A 24,473-nucleotide genomic window follows, 5' to 3' on the forward strand; every position below is an offset into this window, starting at 1 on the left:
CTTTGGCCCCTCTTGGCCTTGCTGGTCCCTTCTGTTGTAGCGGAGCCTCCGGGCTTCTTAGGCCAAAGGATATGAAATCCCTCGCGGGTTGGTTCTCTGCTGTGGGACTTAGAGTCTTTACAGCCTCGGACCCCAGTGTCCGGTTAGATTAATTCTTTGCCAGGACTGGCTCTCGTCGCCTCTGTCCCTGGCCTGCAGTTCCTCCTCTGCCTCACGGACTCCTCAGCTGCTGCTGACCTGTCCCTTCCTCTAAGGAACCCTTCTGGTCACTTCAGAAGTGGGTTCTGGTCTCTCTAACCCTGCCCCAGTTCCTGCTTTTATAGGGCAGCCAGCTCCCCCTACTGGCCTGGGACAGGAGGTGCTGCATGCTAATGGTCCCTAACCAGGGAGCCTCCCTCCTGCTCTCAGACACAGCCTTTAATATTTGTGGTATCCAGGCCTGGGGTGACACACTTCCAGGTTTCTTGATGGGAAAAATAGGACTGTTACAGGGTCTGTGAATTTTCTTTAAAACCCCTTGTTTCAAGAGTGACTCAATAGTTTGAGCTATGCCAACTTCAGCCTCAGGTTTTAATGGGTACTGAGGTTTACAGGGGAGGACACAGTGTAGTTTTAGGTCAATTTGTACAGGTTAGACATGATTCATGTTACCAACCTCAGTAGAATCAGTATTCCACAGTTTGTGGGGGATTCTTGTCAACATTGATTCTACTGCCGGATCCATTGTCTTGGATAAAGGTGTGGCATCCGGACTCATATACAGCAAATTCACTACATCCTCAGTATTGCCCTTTGGTACCTGTAGATGTACTCCATCTGGAGTGCAGTATATGGTACAATTTAGCTTACATAGAAGGTCCGGTCCTAGAAGGCTTATCGGGGCATCTGCTGACAACAAGATGGAATGGTCAGTTGTGATGAGACCTATGGTAACAATTGTTGGATCTGAAATAGAAAGAAAGTTAGGTTTTCCTGTAACTTCAACCGTTTTCAATTTCTCTCCTGTATTGGGAAGAAATGAGTTGTCATTAATTAGGGACACTGATGCACGTTTGTCAATAAGAAAAGGTACGTTTTCTCCTGCAACGTCACAGTGTAGAACTGGTTCTCTGGAAGAAAAGGAAGAAGTGTTCAAAGGCATTAAAGGGTTGATGACACAATTTACTTTTTCACTATCATCTAGTCAATCCTGCTTATCTTCTTCCTGTTTTGTTGTTTCTTTGGCTTCTTAGGCTGTGTGCCCACGATGCGTTTTTTAAGCATTTCCGCAGCGGCAAAAACGCTGCAGAAACACTTAAAAAACGCATGGTAGAAGGCCTGCCATGTTCCCCAATGATAATCCGCATGTGCTGTGCACATGCTGCGGAAATTTCCACTGCGGATTTTCATTGCGGAAAAATACGCAGCATGTCCATTAATTTTGCGGACACGCAGTGTAATTGCCGCCATTGACTTGCATTGAAACGCATATTATCCGTGTCAGCACATTTGCACACACGGATAATATGCGTTTCTATGTGCGGATGGTACCCGGGTGTGGAGGAGAGGAGACCCTCCTCCGGACCCAGGTACCATAGAGCCTGTGAAAAAAAGAATAAAATAAACAATATTATATTTACCTTCTGATGGCCCGCGGTCTCCTTGTCTTCACTTGCCGGCAACTCGTGGTGGACTGATGGGCCTGCGCTGACATTATAGTCATGGCACGGCAGGTCCTTCAGTGTACCGCGAGCTGCCGGCAAGCCAGGACGGAGCGAAGCAAGACTGCGGGGGTCATCAGAAGGTAAGTATAGATTTTTTTTTTAACGTTCTTTACGGCCACACTATATAAATCCATACCGGTTGCATGGATTTATATAGTGTGACCAAGTTGTCAAGCACTTTCCAAGTGATGCTAAAATCGCTTGGAAAGCGCTTGTCAACCCGCATGCGTAAATGCATGTGAAGTACGCTTCACATCCGCATGTCCCTGGCAGGAAAACGCATGTACAATCCGCATGTACAATCCACATGTCCCTGGCATGTACAATCCGCATGTACAATCTGCGTGCGTTTTTTCTGCCAGGGAGATGCAGAAATGCTCAGGAAAAAATCCTGCGCATTTCTGCATCGTGAGCACATAGCCTTACAATATCTAGCAATGTGACCTTTGCCATTGCAATTGAAACACCTAAAATCTTTACCTTTAGAATTTTCATTCTTACCAGTAGAGTTCGTTCTGTAGCAGATATTTGTAACTGCATTAATCTTTCTTCCTTTTTTCTTTGTGCCCCCTCAAGATTTTTCTCATGGTGATATAAATCAGCTAACACACTATCCATCGTTAATGTTTTCCAATGGGGTAGTCTAGTGGTGAGTCTGCTTTATAACACCTTAGTTAATCCATCAACAAAAGTTTGGACAAGAATTATAGCTACCTCGGGAACCTCAAATAAGTTTTTCTCACCACTTTGATCTTTTACCAATTGGCAGAATCTGGGATGGTACTCTCTTACAGATTCATTAACCCCTTGTTGGATATTGCTTATTGTATTCCAATCAGGGGTTTGTTTAAATATTTCCTTAAAACTTTGATGGTTTTTATCCCACCGAACTTGTAATTCAGCAACATTAAATTCTGGAACAGGTCCAGCATACTTAGTATCTTTAAGTAACTCCACAACCTCTGCAGGGGTAAAAACAGTATGTAAAATTTGTAAAATATCTTGACCATTTAGTTTATGTGTATGAAAAATCTTATCTAACATTTCCTAAGATTTTCTGTGATTTTTCTTACATTCCCCCACTTGTTTATTTATTTCAAATAAATCAGTGCAAGTATAAGGCTTTCTCATCTTCCATGACTGGTTACTAGGGCCTGTGATTTCTTGCATGGGGAGTAATTGTGCAGGGTTTTTTTCTTTAGTGGGCCTTCTGCCTTCAGTTATAATATTAGCAGTGCTTATGTTGGTATAATTCTCATTTATTATTGCTAATTTGCTAAAATGCTTCCCCAATTCTCCATTTGGATATAGTTCTTCTCTTGCTCCAGTAGTACTAGGAAGCACCTTTTCATCTGTAATAGCTACAGAAGGAGATGGGATTGTTTTTATAGTACCACTATCTATTGTAGTTGATGCAGGTGCATGAGTAACTTTGGGGAAGATGCTTGCAATGGGGAAGTTACGGATGCCGAAGGCTGAGCTACTTGTTCAGCTCTTGCAGCACGGGCTTGATCTAAGAAGCTCTGGGCCACACAGGCTATCATCTGTTCATCATCACAATCCATCATATTTAATAATTTTGGTTTACTAGAATAATATGATGGTGGGGCGTTGGGCATAAGGGAAGTTACAGGTGCTGGAGTAGTGGTTGATGCTGCCACTTCTAACCAGGCACAATACATTTTCTGTTCTTCCTCGCTGATACAGCAAGGTGATAGTCTTTAGAAGAGTAATATCTAATGTGCCCTCAACTGGTAGATCAGGAAAAACAGATCTCCATTTAGTCCATATAATGTATGCTGGTTGCCCATATGTATCAATCATATAAATCATCGGACTCCCTTCTGAGTATTGCACACATTTCGTTTCCTTCTGTGGGGTATTGCAGGGTTTAGCACAATTGCTATTGACATTCCCCATTTCTCTTTGGAGTAATTCTTCCAGGAAACAAATGTAGGTCTCGTCAGACCAGCTTATTAGCTAACAATATTCAGCTTATCTTTATATACGACTGATACAGGGTCGGCTAATCATGTGGTTATCTCTTGTTTTACTGTAAATATTACTTTATACAGCAATATATAGTAGTATGCTTACTATAATATAAGTTAGACCAATAGTGAATAATTGTATTATTTACTTTAAGTCTTATCATCTGCTTATTCCAGTATGTTTACTCAGAGAGCTGTGTGATTTTAATACCATCTTCCCTTCTCACTGGCTTGTGCCGGTGGAAGGTCCACTGATCAAACTGTCAGTGACTGATATATTGATTGATTAAACAATATTGCGGATGTATTCACACAGCTTTCCCAGAAAACAACCAGAAAGTAGAATAAACAATACAGTAACACTTAAATCACTTTAACTTTAAAACTTAATCACTTTAAACCTGTTATACTTAATACTTAACCCCTTTCCAACCATGTCAGTAATAGTACGTAGCTGTGCCCTGGGCCTATTGGGCCAGCTACGTATTATTACGCACGTTGCGATCGCGCCCGCACACAAGTTGTCACAGCTGACACCCGGTGCTATGTGCAGGGAGTCGATCGCAGCATTGCGGTGGCAAGGGGGGAGGTGATCGTTATACTCACCACTCCTGCTGGCGTCCAGCGATATCTGCGGCGGCTTCCCGATATTGCCATGATGACCCGATGTCGTCAAGACAACATCCGGGTCACCAGGAGGCAGAACATTGCTTTGGTCATGTGCAGTGCGCGACCAAAGCAATGTCTCCCCTGTGTGCAGCGCTGACAGGCTGCATGACAAAGGGAGCTGCTGCTCTCTATGCCATGCAGGTGATCAGGCTGCAAAAAGTGAAAGTCCCATAGTGGGACAATGTGTAAAAGTAAAAAAAAAGTAGAAAAAAAAAATTGTAAAAATATAAAAAAAAATGAAAAAAATAATCCCCAAAAAATAAAACTATATTTAACCCATAATATTTATTTATTATGAAACAAAAAAAATAAACCATTAAAAGTACACATATTTGGTATCGTCGCGTCCAGAACGACCTGACCTATAAAACTGCCCCATTAGTTAACCCCGTTAGTGAACACGGTAAAAAAAAAAAACGAATCAAAAAACAATGCTTTATCATACCGCCAAACAAAAAATGGAATAACATGCGATTAAAAAGACAAATGTAAATAAAAATTGTACCGCTAAAAACCTCATCTTGTCCCGCAAAAAACAAGCCACCACACAGCTCCATTGTCCGGAAAAAAAAAAAGTTATAGCTCTCAGAATAAAGCGATGCAAAAAAATAATTTTTTCTAGAAAATCGTTTTTATTGTGTAAAAGCGCCAAAACATAAAAAAATATATATAAATGTGGTACCGCTGCAAATGCACTGACCCGAAGAATAATTCTGCATTATCAATTTTACCACATGCGGAACGGCATAAAAAAAACGCAAAAAAACAATTCCTGAATTGTTGGTTTTTGCTTATTCTGCCTCCCAAAAATCAGAATAGAAAATGTCATGTGCCTGAAAATGGTACCAATAAAACGTCAACTTGTCCCGCAAAAAACAAGCCATCACATAACTCTGTCGGCCAAAGTATGGAAAAATTATAGCTCTCAAAATATGGTGATGCAAAAACTAGTCTTTGCAAAAAAAGCGTCTTTTAGTGTGTGACAGCTGTCAATCATAAAAACCCGATATGAATCTAGTATCGCTGTAATCACACCGACCCGAAGAATAATGTAGTCTATTCACTTATACCACACGAGGAACGTCGTAAAAAAATAAACTCTAGGGTTACGGTTGTGCTAGGGTTAGGGTTGGGCTAGGGTTGGGGCTAGGGTTGGGGTTTTTCCAAATGTAAAGGAAAAAAAAAATGATGACAATATGGCGACCAGTGTTGAGCGCAAGTGCTTGCTACTTGAGTTTGCATCGGGTGCTCGAGTATGCATTGAGTATCGTGGGTATTTGAGTGACATGCTTGAGTCTCCACCCCATATGCTTCGTGGCCAAAAGAAACGTTGCTGGGATCACCTGCCATGCATGAGCAATCCCCGAATGTTTTTTTTTGGGTGTCTAACAACCGTGAAACATGCGGGGCGGGGACTCGAGTATGTCATTCGAGCACCCGCGATACATGGTGCATACCCAAGTACCCGATGCAAACTCAAGTAGCGAGCACTTGCGCTCAAGACTAATGACAACTTATTCAATATGGTGACCTAATGTTATCAAATTCTGTCGTACCTTTGGGTTCAAAATGTACACTATACCCCTTGATAAAATTCTTGAGGGGTCTAGTTTCCAAAATGGAGTCAATTGTGGGGTGTTTCCACTATTTCGGCACATTAGGGGCTCCCGAAATGCGACATGGCGTCTGCTCTTGATTCCAGGCAATTTTGCGTTCAAAAAGTCACACAGTGCTCCTTCCCTTCTGAACCCTGACTTGCGCCCAAACAGTGTATTTTCCCCACATATGGGGTATTGGCGTACTCAGGAGGAATTGCACAACAGGTTCTATTTTCTCCTCTTACCCTTGTGAAACTAAAAAAATTGGGGCAATAAGATCATTTTTGTGGAAAAAGTTTGATTTTTTTATTTTCACGGCTTCATGTTCTAAACTTCTGTGAAGCACCTGGGGTTAAGGGTGCTCATGCTCACTACATCTAAATAAGTTCCCTCAGGGGTCTAGTTTCCAAAATGGTGTCACTTGTGGGGTTTTTCCACTGTTTAGGCACATCATGGGCACATCCGCTAATTATTCAAGCAAATTTTACATTCAAAAAGTCAAAACGCTCCTTCCCTTCCGAACCCTGCCGTGTGCCCAAACAGTGGTTTTCCCCCACATATGGGGTATCGGCTTACTCAGGAGAGATTTCACAACAAGTTGCATGGTGCAATTTCTCCTGTTACCCTTATGAAAATGCAAAACTGGGGACTGAAAAACATTTTTGTGGGAAAAATGTGAAAATCTTATTTTCACGGCTCCATGTTATAAACTTCTGTGAAGCACCTGGGGGTTCTAGATGCTCACCACACATCTAGATAAGTTCCCTGAGGGGTCTAGTTTCCAAAATGGTGTAACTTGTGGGGGGTTTCCACTGTTTAGGCACATCAGTAGCTTTCCAAACGCAACATGGCGTCCGCTAATTATTCAAGCAAATTTTACATTCAAAAAGTCAAATGGCGCTCCTTCCCTTCCGAACCCTGCCGTGCGCCCAAACAGTGGTTTTCCCCCACATATCGGCTATCGGCTCACTCAAGAGAGATTTCACAACAAGTTGCATGGTGCAATTTCTCCTGTTACCCTTATAAAGATGCAAAACTGGGGGCTGAAAAACATTTTTGTGGGAAAAATGTGAAAATTTTATTTTCACGGCTCCATGTTATAAACTTCTGTGAAGCACCTGGGGGTTCAAGATGCTTACCACACATCTAGATAAGTTCCCTGAGGGGTCTAGTTTCCAAAATGGTGTCACTTGTGGGGAGTTCCCACTGTTTAGGCACACCAGGGGCTCTCCAAACGCAACATGGCGTCCGCTAATTATTCAAGCAAATTTTACATTCAAAAAGTCAAATGGCGCTCCTTCCCTTTCAAACCCTGCCGTGCGCCCAAACAGTGGTTTTCCCCCGCATATGGGGTATCTGTGTTCTCAGGGGAAATTGCAAAACTAATTTTGGGTCCATTTTTTGCTGTTTGGCCTGCAAAAATAAAAAAAAATTGGGGTCTAAAGTAACATTTTTGTGAAAAAAGTTAAATGTTCATTTTTTTCTTCCCCATTCCAAAAATTCCTGTGAAGCACGTGAAGGGTTAATAAACTTCTTGAATGTGGTTTTGAGCACCTTGAGGGGTGCAGTTTTTAGAATTTTGTCACTTTTGGGTATTTTCTGTCATAAAGGCCCCTCAAAGTCACTTCAAATGTGATGTGATCCCTAAAAAAATGGTTTTGTAAATTTTCTTGGAAAAATGAGAAATCGCTGATCAACTTTTAACCCTTATAGCGCACTAATAAAAAAAAATTTTGGTTCCAAAATTGTGCTAATGTAAAGTAGACATGTGGGAAATGTTATTTATTAACTATTTTGTGTAACATCTCTCTGGTTTAATGGAATAAAAATTCAAATTTTGAAAATTGTGAAATTTTCAAAATTTTCACCAAATTTCTATTTTTTTCACAAATAAACGCAAGTGATATCGAAGAAATTTTACCACAATCATGAAGTACAATATGTCACGAAAAAACAGTATCAGAATCAGCGGGATCCGTTGAAGCGTTTCAGAGTAATTACCTCATAAAGTGACAGTGGTCAGAATTGTAAAAATTGGCCTGGTTATTAACGTGCAAACCACCCTCGGGGGTAAAGGGGTTAAACAATAAAACAATAACAATATAATAATAAAACAGTATGACAGATTTATTTTACTTATTCTAACCCTTTGGGAGAGTGGACACAAATAGAAATAAAGGCTGAAATAAATACCTCAGACGCTACCGGTCAGGAACAAGTAGTTACTGGCAGGCAAAAGTGGATGACCACCCAAAAACAGGGAACCTCACCTGCAGAACGCTTTGTCGCTTTGTAGTAGTGATCCACCTGTCCAGTCAGCATGCAACTTGTAGTTCTCCCGTCTAGGGCAACGGCTAAGGTCCCAGGTCGACAGGCAACATATGATACGGAATAACTTCTCAGTCTCCCAAAGGATGAGGTCTCAGCTTTCTCTATAGATTAAAGAAAGTTTTATTGTAGCCACAAGAGCTCTAATCAATGTTAGAACAGAACTCCCTCCATTATGTCGGGTTACAATTCTTATAGTAAATCACAAAGGGTGGTACACGTAGGAGGGATGTAGTAACATAGTAACATAGTTTTTAAGGTTGAAGGAAGACTCAGTCCATCTAGTTCAACCCATAGCCCAACATGTTGATTCAGAGGAAGGCATGTGGCAAACACTAATCTCCACATTGGGGAAAAAAATTCCTTCCTGACTCCATACGACAATCAGACTAGTTCCCTGGATCAACGCTCTATCTAGTATATAACCTGTAATATTATACTTTTCAAGAAAGGCATCCATGCCCTTCTTAAATTTTAGTAGTGAATCACTCATTACAACATCATGCGGCAGAGAGTTCCATAGTCTCACTGCTCTTACAGTAAAGAATCCCCGTCTGTGATTATGATTAAACCTTCTTTCCTCCAGACGTAGAAGATGCCCCCTTGTCCCCGTCCCAAGCCTCAGAGTAAAAAGATCAGTAGAAAGGTCTTTGAACTGTCCCCTCATATACTTGTACATAGTAATAAGATCACCCCTAAAGGCCCCGTCACACTTAGCGACGCTGCAACGATCCCGATAATGATACGACCTGTCAGGGATCGTTGCTGCGTCGCTATGTGGTCGCTGGTGAGCTGTCAAACAGGCAGGCTCACCAACGATCAGGGGAGCAGCGACATCGTGGAAAGAATCTTTCCACGATGTCCTGCTCCACGTTACGAGCCTGCTGAAGCAGGAGCAGGCTGGTAACTATGGTAAACATCGGGTTACTAGGGGCACACGCGCGCCTAGTAACCCGTTGTTTATCATGGTTACCACTCTGCTACAGTGAGCGGGAGGTTACCGCTCACTTTAGCAGGCTCGTAACCATGATAAACAACGGGTTACTAGGTGCGCGTGTGCCCCTAGTAACCCAATGTTTACCATAGTTACCAGCCTGATCGCTGCTCCCACTGGTCACACACAGCGATGTGTGCAGACCAGCGGGAGAGCAACGACCAAAAAATGGTCCAGGACACTTTGCAGCGATCAGCGACCTCACAGCAGAGGCCTGATCGTTGCAAAGTGTCACACATAGCGACATCGCTGGTGAGGTCGCTGTTGCGTCACCAAAACCGTGACACAGCAGCGACCTCGCTAGCGATCTCGCTATGTGAGACGGGGGCTTAAGCCTTCGTTTTTACAAAATAAATAACCCCAAGTGTAATAACCTGTCTTGGTATTGCAGACCCCCCAGTCCTCTAATTACCTTGGTCGCTCTTCTCTGCACCCGCTCTAGTTCAGCTATGTCTTTCTTATACACCAGAGACCAGAACTGTACACAGTATTCTAAGTGTGGTCGCACTAATGCCTTGTATAGAGGTAAAATTATGTTCTCCTTATGAGCATCTATGCCTCTTTTAATGCATCCCATTATTTTATTTGCCTTTGCAGCAGCTGCCTGATACTGGCCACTAAACGTGAGCTTGTCGTCCACCAATACACCCAGGTCTTTTTCAGTTACAGTTTTGCCCAGTATTTTACAATTAAGCATATAATTATACATTTTATTTCCTCTGCCCAAGTGCATTACCTTATATTTATCCCCATTAAAGCTCATTTGCCATTTATCAGCCCAAGCTTCTAGTTTACATAGATCCTCTTGTAATATAAAATTGTCCTCCTCTGTATTGATTACCCTGCAGAGTTTAGTGTCATCTGCAAATATTGAAATACTACTCTGTATGTGTGATTCCCCTGCAGGTTCAGTTGCCACAGAGGTACTGCATCTCACCCAGAGGTGTGGTATCTCACTCTCAGGTAAGGATGGAGTACTGCCCGGGACCCAAACACCTGCATTCATTACACTTCACTTCAGAGGGCAGGGCGAGATTGCTCCTAAGGGAGAGCATAGTCCCTGGTCCCTGGCTAGAGGGTGGAACCATGTAGTGGGTGGTGGGTAGAGGACATAGTTCAAGGGAGCACTTCAGTAGGAGTATATAAAGGGAAGCCATCTTGGGTGTGACAGTCAGAACAGGGGAGAACAGTGAGGAGAGAGTGAGTGGGAGCAGGAGCTCGGCTCAGGCGGAGCAGGCCTAGTCTGAGAGGCCCAGGAGGTGAGACTGACTGAGGAGAGGAGAGGAGCAGGAAGGAAGGCTGTAAGAAGAAAAGAGGGGATCCTAGGGGTATGGGAAGTGCTGGAGGCCACACGTACGCCCGAATCTACCAGCACGTGGAGGGATCAAGCCGCAGAGGGGACCGGCCCCTTAACTAGTGGAGAACTACAAGGCTCAGCTAGAAACCGGAGGCTTCTGTACTCTTAGGGTGCAGTTGCCACAGCCACAATTACATCGCCAAAAGGTGGCCACAGAGGGTCCAGGGGACTGCAGGTCGCCCGACAAGATCCGAGGCTACCGGCTTGGGACACTGATTGTGAGGCGCAGGGCATGAGGGAGAGAGCCAGCGCAGGAAGACGACTGAGAAAGCCACACAGAAAGGGGTCTCGTTAAGTGCTCCTGAGTTATCTGAGGGATTGCTGAACCCCTTCCTTGGTGAACACAGGACGACATGGGAAGTTACACTGGTACCTGTAACTTGGATTGCAACAACTGTGAGTAAACCCTGAAGACTGCACCCCACTGTCTCTGTGATTATTATCTGCGCCATCACTCCTGCACTACAACGCCCAGCACCACCTATAACATCTACACTGCCCTGGAGCTAAGCTCTATCTGTGGAGAGCCACACCAGCTTTGCTGCACTAACATCAGCTCCAGAGGACCTGCTCCGCAGTGGCAGCTCCCTTTAGCCGCATACCACCGGTGGCGTCACGAACTTTACTTAAAAACTATAAATCCCCTGTAAATAACCCCTTTTATTGACCGCCCTGGGTTACGGACCGGGTCACCGCCACTGTGACACCTCCCCTAGCAATGACCGGCCCGGCTACCGAGTACCCCATGGCCCAGGGGGTGCGTCATATTCCCCCTACAAGGTCATTAATAAATATGTTAAAAAGAAGCGGGCCCAATACTGACCCCTGTGGTATCCCACTGTTAACTGTGACCCAGTCTGAGTGTGTTCCATTAATAATCACCCTTTGTTTCCAATCACTGAACCAGTTCTGAACCCACATACATATATTTTCCCCTATCCCCAATGTTCTCATTTTATGAATCAACCTTTTGTGTGGAACCATATCAAAAGCTTTTGAAAAGTCCATATACACAACATCCACTGCATTTCCTTGGTCCAGTCCGGAACTTGCCTCCTCATAAAAGCTGATCAGATTAGTTTGACAAGAACGGTCCCTCGTAAACCCATGTTGATATTGGGTCATGAGGTTATTCTTCTTCAGATACTCTAGTACGGCATCTCTTAGGAAACCCTCCAGGATTTTACCCACAGTAGAGGTTAAGCTTACTGGCCTATAATTGCCATGTTCAGTTTTTGTCTGCTTTTTGAATATTGGCACCACATTTGCTATACGCCAGTCCTGTGGTACAGACCCTGTTATTATGGAATCTTTAAAGATTAAAAATAATGGTCTCTCTATGACTTTACTTAATTCCTGCAGTACTCATTAGTGTATCCCATCCGGGCCTGGGGATTTGTCAACTTTAGTGATTTTTAGACGTCGCTGTACTTCCTGCTGGGTTAAGCAAGTGACATTTAATGGAGAATTTCTGTTATCACTGATCTTGTTTTCTATCATGCGATTTTCTTGTGTAAATACTGTTGAAAAAAAATAATTTAGCATATTGGCTTTTTCCTCATCCTCATCCACCATTTCACCCAGACTATTTTTATGGGGGCCAACACTATCATTTTTTAGTTTCTTACTATTTATGTAGTTAAAGAATATTTTGGGATTATTTTTACTTTCTCTGGCAATGAGTCTCTCTGTCTCAATCTTTGCTGCCTTGATTTGGTTTTTACAGAATTTATTTAATTTTCTATATTTATTTAATGCCTCATCACTACCTACTTGCTTTAGTTCTCTAAATGCTTTTTTGTCACTTATTGTGACCCTTACAGCTCTATTTAGCCATAGTGGTTTCCTCCTATTTCTAGCATGTTTATTCCCATATGGTATATATTGTGCACAGGTCCTTTTCAGGATGCTAATAAATGTCACCCATTTGCTTTGTGTAGTTTTATGTCTCAGGATATCGTCCCATTTTATTGCACTAAGATCATCTCTCAACCGTTGGAAATTTGCCTTCCTGAAGTTTAGTGTCTTTGTAACCCCTCTACTACACATCTTATTAAAGGATACATGAAAACATATTATTTTGTGATCACTATTACACAAGTGACCCCCAACTCGTATATTTGATATGCGGTCTGGCCTGTTGGTTAATATTAGGTCTAGCAGTGCCCGCCTTCTTGTTGGGTCCTGAACCATTTGTGAAAGTTAATTGTCTTTCATAATTGTCAAAAACCTATTACCTTTGCTGGATCTACAGGTTTCTGTTCCCCAATGTATTTCAGGGTAGTTGAAGTCCCCCATAATAAAGATTTCTCCTTAAGTCGCTGCTTCATCTATTTGCTTTATGAGGATATTCTCCGCTGCTTCCATTATTTTTGGAGACTTATAACAAACACCTATCAGTAATTTATTATTTTTCCCCCCTCCCCTTATTATCCAACAAAATTAATTCTAATTCCTCCATTTTGTTGGTGAGGCTTCTGGCATTAGGGGAATTATTACATAACCAATCATATTACAGTACAAACAACTAACAACCAATCATGACTAATTAGGCGGTTATATAAAAATTCTTACCTATGTACTTATAATTATTTGATGCAATGTACCTGTTTTGTTGGTCAATGTGCTTACCCTAGACCATCCTGACCCTAAAAGGGTAGTTTAACCAAGATAAGCGGCCACAGCAAATACCACAGTAGCTTGGGTAAACTTTGCATCTTTGCTTAGTGATTATTTATTAATCTTGTTATGATCTAGTTGCTTGAGCAGAATAATTTTCTGAATTATTTCTTTCAGGAGTGTTAAAGGGATGAGGTATATGCATTAAAGGGGTTTAGATTAATATACATTGAATTTCTTATCACTTGTAGATTGTTTGTGCGCCCTCGCAGGCAGGGTCCTCTCTCCTCTTGTACTAGTCGGTGAGTCACCGATGGTGACTGCTTTTGACATGTAAAGTGCCACAGAATAAATGTCGCTGTAATAGTAATAATAATTATGTACTCATTTGATGGTACTTTCCAGGTGTCTACCCCTAATTTGATGTGTTTTGGCAGCTTTTGGGCCCGTTTGGTGGTGTTGTGTATGCGATTTCTTGGCCCCCCATTGAATCCTATGGCGTTCGGTAACTTTCAATGAACATTCGACGAATAAATTGGCGAATATTGTAAATTCGGCAATTGTAATCTGAATCGAATATTGAAACATTCGCTTATCTCTATCCTGGACTTCACTTACGGCATTAGTGCTGCGTGAGAATTTTCCACGCAACACTAATGCCGTAAGTGAGATCACCTGAGCGCTCAGCTGATCTTCAACTATTTGAACTCAAGTGACCTCACTCCTGCAGCACAGTGATGTACGCTAACCGGAGTGATTACACTCCTGTCAGTGTATACAGTGATGTCTTCTGCAGCAGTCACATCAGTTATTGCTGATGTGACAGCTGTAGAAGTGCCCCCCATCGCCGTCAGACACTGGGATGGCGGACAGGTAAGGGATATGGTTGTTTTTTATTTTTGGTTTCTTACAGGAGACGCGGGCTTCAGGGACTGGGGGCGTTAGGTGAGTATATGGTGTTTTTTATTTTTAAATAAATTAATAAAACCTTGTGGAATTTTATCTAAATAAAATACTTTATTCTGGCAGTGTCTTTATTGAAAAAACATCAAAAACCTTACTGCGGGGTTATTGGTTATTAATGGGTGCATCTTATAGACACCTCTTCATTACTAACCTGGGCTTGATATCAGCCGACAATAAAAGGCTGAAATGAACCCCAACCTATTACCCCACTTGCCTCCACTACACGGTAGTGGGAAGAGTTAGGCTAAGCGCCAGATTTGGTGCATCTTTTGGATGCGCCATTTCTGGGTCAGCTGAGGGCTGATATTATTAGCCTCTGAGGGGGCCAGGATCCACGGCCCTATCCATGGCTATTAATATCAGCTCACAGCTGTCTGTTTAGCCTTTGCCGGTTAGATTTTATAAGGGGACACTACGTCAATTTTTTTCAGGGGTCCTCCTGTAATTTAGCCAGTAAAGGCAAAGCAAACAGCTCTGAGCTGTTAATAATAGCCAGTGAACATCTTTGGCTAATGGCTGCTTCCCCGGCTAGTAATATCAGCCCCCAGCGGTCAGCTTTCCCTCTGCTGGTGATGAAAATTCTTCATTTTATTTCATTTCATTTATAAGAAATCCCTTGCCCACTGTGCTTGTTTTTGACGCCGCGTAAACTCACCTGTAGCATGTCAATTTCTGTAGCAGAGACACAAGTCTCCGCTGCCGATTTCAACCTATTGAAATGTCATTACATACGGTAGATCCGCATGTACTGACAAAACAAGTGTGGTATTAGAACGCAGCATTTTGAACACAGCGAAAATACTCACCCCTGGTGCTACTGTAATACAAGAGTTAGGGTATATGCACACAATCTGGACAGGCAGCCTTTTGGATGCAGCATACTTTATGCTGCGTACAAAGCGCTGCGTTCTATTGAACGCAGGTGAATCCACATGTGTTCATTGAACAATGTGGATTCACTGCATGCAGTACATTATATTGATCAGATTCAGAACTCATAGGGGACATAGGATTTCTACAAATCCCATCCACTATGCTGTAACATCTGTCATCTGCGGGTTTGATGCTGCATAAGCATGCAGTGAGTGTGCACATGCCCTTAGAGTGATGCCCCATGTTTCTTTCTTCAAATATCTTTAGCTCCAAAAAGCATTCATTGCTGTACAAAAATGCATACAGAGTCTGGAGGAAGAGTGGAGAGGTACACAATCCAAGCTTTTTGAGGTCTAGTGTGAAACTTCCACAATCTGTGATGGTTTGGGGAGCCATGTCATCTGCTGGTGTAGGTCCACTGTGTTTTATCAAGACCAAAGTTAGCGCAGCCGTCTACCAGGAAATTTTAGAGCACTTCATGCTTCCCTCTGCCGACAAGCTTTTTGGAGATGGAAATTTCATTCTCCAGCAGGACTTGGCACCTGTCCACACTGCCAAAAGTACCAATACCTGGTTTAAAAACAACAGTATCTTTGTACTTGATTGGCCAGCATACTCACCTGATCTTAACCCCACAGACAATCTATGGGGTATTGTCAAGAGGAAGAAGAGTGACACCAGACCCAACAATGCAGACGAGCTGAAGGCTGCTATGAAAGCAACCTGGGCTTCCATAACACCTCAGCAGTGCCACAGGCTGATCGCCCCCATGCCACGCTGCATTGATGCAGTAATTGATGCAAAAGGAGCCAATTATTGAGTGCATTTACTGAACATACATTTCAGTAGGCCAACATTTCGGATTTTAAAAACATTTTTCAAGCAGTTGTTATAAATATTCTAATTTACTGAGATAATGACTTTTGTGTTTTCATTGGCTGTAAGCCATAATCATCAAGATTAGCAGAAATAAACACTTAAAATAGATAATTCTGTTTGTAATGACTCTATATATTATATGAGTTTCACTTTTTGTATTGAAGAACAGAAATAAATGTACTTTTTGCTGATATTCTAATTTAGTGAGATGCATCTGTATGTGATGCAATTGTAAGAGAGTGTACAATGAAAGATGAGATTCACCAGCAGTGTACACCATTTGTGATTAGAAACTGACATCTACTGCTCAGACAGAACGAGAAGAAAAAAGGAAGTGTTGGAGGGGGGACGGATCCAAAAAGATCCAAAAAGAGCACTGGATCAGGTGACTTACACAACTCTCCAGTATAAAAGAATGCAGTGACAAGGCGGGAAGGAGTTTGGCACCAATGAACGAGACCAGAAGGACGTGTGCTGAGAGGGACTTCGCCGAGTAACTAGTAGAGGCCTGGGGGCATCACGCGTCAATGCACAGGACCCAGACCCAGTAGCCAGACTACGCCTGTCAAGACCTGAGGCCTAGCCCTGCTCCGATCAAGATCCATGAGCCAGACTATGCCTGTCAAGACCGGATGCCCAGCCCTCATCTTTCTTAGCCAGCCAGACGACCATCCCAGGTCAAGCACTCCAATCCAGAAGTGGACGTCCACAGTGGTGATCAAGAAGCCGTTACTTCTGATGCTGACGTACAGGGGTCAGTTGGGAGTGGTGCAACATACAGGATGGGGACCGTCCAGAGTGCAAGAGGCACAGAGAGCATTGATTGACTTTGTCAAAAGGACTTGTCACTTAGCTGAAAGAACAGGAGACCCCCGCTTGGGCCTACTATATAAAGGGGATCATTATAGTGGTACCCTTAGTACTGTGGTCATTGCTCTCATAACAAGAAATGGGATACATGTAAAGAAGTGAAATCCCCCTGCAAGAGTTATAGTGCGTTGATAACAACTGTGATATTATTGTAAATTTAATATTGTACCCTGCAATTACCCTGTTATCCCTTAACTGTTCTTTGTTCAAATCACCTCTTTCCTATATTCACACCCGGAGAATAGATAGTTAAGTTGATTATGACGCGCCCCCTTGGCCATGTGGGGAACCCGGAACTGGGCCTTTTGTGGGATGCTGGGGGTTGTAGTCTCCGCATGGCGGTGACCCGGTCCGTGGCTCAGGGTGGTCAAACCGAATGGCAGTCTGTTTGTTGTATTTTAAATGTCCGACTACGCCACCCGTGGATTGCGGTCAGGATGAACCGCCGCTGCAGGGCAGACTGCTGAGGCTGGTGTTGTGGGTGCAGCAGAGTGTAGTACAACTCCCCACGGGAGGAGTGTAGCCTCAGGGCAGTATATGCGGAGGATGGGGGTGATGGTGCAGGAGTAGCAGTGACGACACAGAGTCAGTGATGCAGTCCAGGGTCTTTGCTCACAGTTCTTATTAACCACTTCTGCAGGTAACAGCTGCCCACGTCGCACTGTGCTCAACAGGTGAGGGGCTCGGCCTACTCCCAGATAACTTTGGAGCGTTTCACAGGACCCCCTTTGTGTGTCCTTTCTCTGGCCTGTCATACCCCGCCAGTGACCTCGCTTCTGTCCAGCTGCCTCGGGCCTTCTCGGGCAAACGTTGGCGCCGTTTCCCAGACCCTATGTGGTGCCTTCCTAGCGGGTGTGGCGAGGGGCAGCGCCACTTGAAATGTCGCAGCCTCCGGTTTCTAGCTGAGGGTAGTTCCCCGTCTCCACTAGTTTCGGGGACCGGTCTCCCCCTTGGCCTGACCCCCCTACTCCAGTAGCGACGGGTGTGCGGTGGCGACTGGCCGGTCCACACCCCTAGGGTCCCTTTTTTCTTCTGTGTTCCAGGAGCCTCCTCCGCTCCCCTTCCTTCTTCCCTCTTCCTTCAGGCCCAGTCCTCCTGACAGAGCCTGCCTGTGGAGCAGAACCCATGCAGCAGCCCTGCTCCCTGTCTTCTCTCTGTCTTGGGCCTCTCAGGCTAGGCCTGCCTCCTGGAGCAGAGCTCCAAAGAGCCCTGCTCCTGCTCCTTTCCTCCTCTGACTGGCTGCTGCCAGAAAACAAAAAACTCTTTCAGCAGCATTCTTGCGATGCAGTCTCTCTAACGGGTCACAGTTCTTGCCCCGACCAGGTGTCCATGTCACCCAACAAGGTGCAATCTTTCCAAGTGCAACAAACACCTTTAGGTATCTCTTGAGGTAGTTGTGTATCAAACCAGTAGAGGGCACTTTAAGAAGAGTAACTATTTACAGATGTGGCTGCTCCCAGTCCTCAGCCGGATAGTTCACAGAAAGTTGGCTGCTCCCAGTCCTCAGCCGGATATTTTACACAAAGTTGGCTGCTCCCAGTTCTCAGCCGGCTACTACTCAGAGACCCTTTTCGGGTAACTCTAATAAACACACAAACGTTCACAACAACCCTTAACCGGGTAAACTCTTCTGTAATCCGGCAAGCTTCTCATACTCCGGAAGACGGCATGTTTTTTAACTTTTCACCCAGGCGGGTAACTATTTACAGTTCCTGCTGTTGTTCTTTAATAGCGGTCTCCCTGCGCCTCATCCTCCTCAGGCTCGTCCAGGTCCTCCGCGTAGCAGGGTTCAGGATAGCGGTGCTCCCTCCGGGGAGGCTCTTGTCCACTGTAGGCTGGCCCAGCCGGGTCTTCAGCGCTGTAGGGTGAAGAACTGCTCTTTGTCTCCACCCTGTGGACATTCAGGGCATGCCAGCCCCTCTCACCGCTGTGCCTGGTGCAGATGACGTGATCAACAGGGTACAGTTCTGGGGTGTGAATTCCCGGGTAGTTCCCCGCCTCCACTAGTTTCGGGGACCGGTCTCCCCCTTGGCCTGACCCCCCTACTCTGGTAGCGACGGGCGTGCGGTGGCGACTGGCCGGTCCACACCCCTAGGGTCCCTTCTTTCTTCTGTGTTCCAGGAGCCTCCTCCGCTCCCCTTCCTTCTTCCCTCTTCCTTCAGGACCAGTCCTCCTGACAGAGCCTGCCTGTGGAGCTGAACCCATGCAGCAGCCCTGCTCCCTGTCTTCTCTCTGTCTTGGACCTCTCAGGCTAGGCCTGCCTCCTGGAGCAGAGCTCCACAGAGCCCTGCTCCTGCTCCTTTCCTCCTCTGACTGGCTGCTGCTCTAAGATGGCCCCTCCCTTTTATATCTCTCTCTCTGTGCATCCAGGAACTGCTTCCTCTCTGCCACTGCACTACAGGGTTCCCCCTTCCTAGGTGTTCCCTCCCCCCACTCCAGCCAGGGACAGGGACTGTCGTGCCCAACTTAGGGGCATATTGGTCGCCCTGCCCCCTGGAAATGTGGTGTAGTGCATGCAGCTGTCAGGGTACTGATCCACACTCCATCCTTACCTGGAAGTGAGATATCACACTTCTAAGTGAGATGCAATACCTCTGTAGCAACCGAGCCCTCGGGGTGCTACATTCCCCCCTGGTAAATCACAGCACGTCCGCGGGCTGGAACAGAGCTAAAGACATTTTTGTTCAAAGACATGCAAATTTTTGAATGCATCAACATATAATATTATCAACACAATAACTGATCCCTTTATGGGAGGCAATTTTTCTTTTAGAGGTTATGGTCATTATACAAAACTTTTCACTTTCAATATGACTTTCAGCTTACAAATTTAAAATGGATTGTCTAGTAGAAAACAAAAAACTCTTTCAGCAGCATTCTTGCGATGCAGTCTCTCTAACGGGTCACAGTCCTTGCCCCGACCAGGTGTCCATGTCACCCAACAAGGTGCAATCTTTCCAAGTGCAACAAACACCTTTAGGTATCTCTTGAGGTAGTTGTGTATCAAACCAGTAGAGGGCACTTTAAGAAGAGTAACTATTTACAGATGTGGCTGCTCCCAGTCCTCAGCCGGATAGTTCACAGAAAGTTGGCTGCTCCCAGTCCTCAACCGGATATTTTACACAAAGTTGGCTGCTCCCAGTTCTCAGCCGGCTACTACTCACAGACCCTTTTCGGGTAACTCTAATAAACACACAAACGTTCACAACAACCCTTAACCGGGTAAACTCTTCTGTAATCCGGCAAGCTTCTCATACTCCGGAAGACGGCATGTTCTTTAACTTTTCACCCAGGCGGGTAACTATTTACAGTTCCTGCTGTTGTTCTTTCATAGCGGTCTCCCTGCGGCTCATCCTCCTCAGGCTCGTCCAGGTCCTCCATGTAGCAGGGTTCAGGCTAGCGGTGCTCCCTCCGGGGAGGTCCTTGTCCACTGTAGGCTGGCCCAGCCGGGTCTTCAGCGCTGTAGGGTGAAGAACTGCTCTTTGTCTCCACCCTGTGGACATTCAGGGCATACCAGCCCCTCTCACCGCTGTGCCTGGTGCAGATGACGTGATCAACAGGGTACAGTTCTGGGGTGTGAATTCCCGGGTAGTTCCCCGCCTCCAATAGTTTCGGGGACCGGTCTCCCCCTTGGCCTGACCCCCCTACTCCGGTAGCGACGGGCGTGCGGTGGCGACTGGCCGGTCCACACCCCTAGGGTCCCTTCTTTCTTCTGTGTTCCAGGAGCCTCCTCCGCTCCCCTTCCTTCTTCCCTCTTCCTTCAGGCCCAGTCCTCCTGATAGAGCCTGCCTGTGGAGCTGAACCCATGCAGCAGCCCTGCTCCCTGTCTTCTCTCTGTCTTGGACCTCTCAGGCTAGGCCTGCCTCCTGGAGCAGAGCTCCACAGAGCCCTGCTCCTGCTCCTTTCTTCCTCTGACTGGCTGCTGCTCTAAGATGGCCCCTCCCTTTTATATCTCTCTCTCTGTGCATCCAGGAACTGCTTCCTCTCTGCCACTGCACTACAGGGTTCCTCCTTCCTAGGTGTTCCCTCCCCCCACTCCAGCCAGGGACAGGGACTGTCGTGCCCAACTTAGGGGCATATCGGTCGCCCTGCCCCCCGGAAATGTGGTGTAGTGCATGCAACTGTCAGGGTACTGATCCACACTCCATCCTTACCTGGAAGTGAGATATCACACCTCTAAGTGAGATGCAATACCTCTGTAGCAACCAAGCCCTCGGGGTTCTACAATTACTTCTACCTTGACCTTGTCTGCATGTTGCATCCCAGTAACCTACTTACACAATCACCTAAGGATAAAAAGTGTTTTGTTTTTTTTAGATAAATAGTGGGAAGTTTTGCTTGAGAAGACCATGTTAGTGATGTACATTGCATCACTAGCAAGACACTGGGGACAGTTATATATCGAAAAAGGACAGTACAGGTTCTCTTTAAATCCAGTCACAGTGTAAGAGATTTACTAAACCAAAAGCACCATAATTGTTGCTCAATTCAATTAAAAATGTATTATGTGTTTAAAGGGGTTATTCAGTCTAAAACGAGTCTGCAGTCAATTTATGTGACTGCAGACTTGTGAATCCTCAAGTCGCTCACACTGCACGCAAGGAGGATTCTCCAGTGTCAACGCCAGAAATGGTGGTCACATGACCATAAGTATGTGATATGTATACTCTTGGCCACAATCCGACTAGATGGACGCAAGTGTAATGAGTGAAGCTGGAAACTATCTGGTCGGATTGTGGCAGGGAGCACTGGAAATATTATTTTACCTTATTTTCATTCTTACTTTGTTTTCTTCTAGATAACGACATCTAATTTCATCCCTGATTGCTGGAATTGTTCTTCAATTCTAGTGCCACCATTGCCTGTCAAACACTACACAATTGTGGACGGAAGAAAAATCTTACAAAGGAAATATCTTAAATAATAAAACACCTTCAAATATGCAAAATGTGTATTCAATTTAGGCTACATTTTTGGGCACAGTACATTGGTATGCAGATTTTTTTATATATTCGATGAAAATAATAACAAAAAGGTAAAAAAAAATATCTGGGTGTCAAGTTTAATTTCTGTGCTAAGATAAGCAAAACTGTCCATAACCCTGACAATGGCTAAGACTTAATCATCAGTATTTTAGTCCTTTCAATTTTTAGTTTGGAGTATTTTTTTGTAAAAAAAAATGCTATATTTATGTTTGTCTTAGTAGGAGTTTCAGAATGCATGATGAGCATTATTAAACATGATTCCTATCTTGTACTGAAAAGATATAATACTAATAATAATAATTTTTATTTATATAGCGCCATCATATTCCGCAGCACTTTACAATTAAGCGGGGACATGTACAAACAATAAATTCAATACAAGGTGAGACAGTTTAAACAGTTACATCAGGAGTGAGGTCCCTGCTCGCAAGCTTACATTCTACAAGGAAATGGGGGGACACAATAGGTGGAAAGTGCTTGTTATTTCAGGTCTGGAAATTATAATAATAAGTCGGGATTATCATATAAAGCTGTATGATCCGGTCATCAGCCTGTATGTTCAAGTGCAATACTCAATTACCGAGTGCAGTTATCGTGTGCATGGAGGGTGTAGAGACAGGTGAACAGTAGGGAGCAGATTCTGAATAATATTTAGGAGGGAACAGGGGAAAGTTAGTTTACTGGGTATTTGAGATGGTAGGCTTGTTTAAAGAGATGGGTTTTTAAAGCGCGCTTGAAGACATCGGGGCTAGGCATCAATCGGATCATCTGGGGTAGAGCTTTCCAGAGAACTGGTGCAGCATGAGAGAAGTCTTGGAGACGGAGGTGCGAGGTTCGGATTATGGGGGATGTTAGTCTTAGGTCATTTGTGGAACGGAGGGCACGTGTAGGACAATAGACTGAGATGAGAGCGGAGATATAAGGTGGTGCAGAACTGTGGAGAGCTTTGTGGGTGAGAGCAATGAGTTTATATTGGACCCTGAAGTGAATGGGTAACCAGTGTAATGACTGGCACAAGGTGGAGGCATCGGTGAAGCGGCTGGACAGAAATACGACCCTGGCTGCCGCATTCAGGACGGATTGGAGAGGGGAAATTTTGGTAAGAGGGAGACCGATCAGAAGAGAGTTGCAGTAGTCCAGACGAGAGTGAATAAGAGCGACAGTAAGAGTTTTAGCAGTTTCAAAAGTGAGAAAAGATCGGATTCTGGAGATGTTTTTAAGGTGCAGGTGACAAGAGCGAGTGAGTGATCCGATATAGGGAGTAAAGGAAAGGTTAGTGTCGAATATGACCCCAAGGCAGCGGACGTGCTGCTTGGGAGTTATGGTTGAACCCTCCAAGGTAATTTCGATGTTAGGTAGAGTTAGGTTAGTAGAGGGGGGAATACAAGAAGTTCAGTTTTGGAGAGATTCAGTTTAAGATAGAGGGAGGACATGATGTTAGACACAGCAGACAAACAATCCTTGGTATTTTGTATTAGGGTAGGGGTGATGTCAGGTGAAGAAGTGTATAATTGGGTGTCGTCAGCATAGAGATGATACTGGAACCCAAATCTGCTGATTGGTTGTCCAATAGGGGCAGTGTATAGAGAGAAGAGGAGGGGGCCTAGGACTGAGCCCTGCGGAACCCTGATAGTAAGAGGATGAGGAGAGGAAGAGGAGCCGGCAAAAGATACAGTGAAGGAGCGGTCAGAGAGGTAGGAGGAGAACCAGGAGAGAACGGTGTCCTTGAGGCCTATAGAGCGGAGCATAGTGAGGAGGAGCTGGTGATCCACAGTGTCAAATGCTGCAGAGAGATCCAGGAGAATCAGCAGGGAGCAGTGACCTTTGGATTTGGCTGTTAGTAGATCATTAGAGACTTTAGTGAGGGCAGTTTCAGTGGAGTGTAAGGAGCGGAAACCAGATTGTAGAGGGTCGAGGAGAGAGTTATCTGAGAGATAGCGGATTAGATGGGAGTGAACCAAGCATTCCAGGAGTTTAGAGATGAAAGGAAGATTAGAGACAGGTCTGTAGTTAGCAGTGCATTTCTGGCCCAGGGATGGCTTTTTAAGTAAAGGGGTTATGATGGCATGTTTAAATGAGGAGGGAAAGATACCTGAAGAAAGAGAGAGGTTAAATATTTTAGTCAGGTGAGTGGTGACCACCGGTGAGAGGGACTGCAGGAGATGTGAAGGAATGGGGTCACTGTTGCAGGTTGTAGGCCAAGAAGAAGCGAGGAGCTGGGTAACTTCTTCTTCTGTAACAGGCTAAAAGATGGCAAGTGAGCTTGAAGTGCGGCAGGGAAGGGTATCCAGGCTCTGAGGAGATTGGGCTGAGATGTCCTGATGGATGTGGTGGATTTTTTCAAAGAAATAAGTGGCCAGATCCTCCCCGCTGAGGTTGGTGGTGGGGGCCTGTGCTTTAGGTTTCAGGAGGGAGTTTAAGGTTTCGAAAAGTCGTTTTGGATTGTTGGACATTGAAGTGATAAGGGTGGTGAAGTAGGATTGCTTGGCCAGATGAAGGGCAGAGTTATAGGTTTTGAGCATGAATTTATAGTGCATGAAGTCCTCTGCTAAAAGAGATTTTCTCCACTGACGCTCAGCACGCCTTGAGCAACCTTGAAGAAAACGTGTTTGCATCGTGTGCCAGGGCTGTCGTTGTCTGT

At 44.7% G+C, this 24,473-nt stretch overlaps 2 protein-coding genes across 4 annotated transcripts in view; both read left to right on the forward strand.

The window, feature by feature from the left end:
* Nucleotides 1-21,795, forward strand: part of LOC141156717 (E-selectin-like) — a 1,180,370-nt gene extending 1,158,575 nt beyond the window's left edge. For all 3 annotated transcript variants that reach the window (XM_073643013.1, XM_073643011.1, XM_073643012.1), the window contains one exon: nucleotides 21,646-21,795. In XM_073643013.1, coding sequence (XP_073499114.1) covers nucleotides 21,646-21,659 — 14 coding nt within the window. In that variant the 3' untranslated portion in view covers nucleotides 21,660-21,795. The remainder of the gene's footprint in view (nucleotides 1-21,645) is intronic.
* DUSP12 (dual specificity phosphatase 12) overlaps nucleotides 10,329-24,473 on the forward strand; it is a 159,426-nt gene continuing 145,281 nt past the window's right edge. The window contains exon 1 of the mRNA XM_073643016.1: nucleotides 10,329-11,036. The gene's annotated coding sequence lies outside the window, so the exon portion shown is untranslated. The remainder of the gene's footprint in view (nucleotides 11,037-24,473) is intronic.

Source organism: Phyllobates terribilis, unplaced genomic scaffold (genome assembly GCF_046119375.1).
Source record: "Phyllobates terribilis strain yellow unplaced genomic scaffold, ASM4611937v1 Scaffold_8__6_contigs__length_399053987, whole genome shotgun sequence".
Classification (NCBI taxonomy): domain Eukaryota; kingdom Metazoa; phylum Chordata; class Amphibia; order Anura; family Dendrobatidae; genus Phyllobates; species Phyllobates terribilis.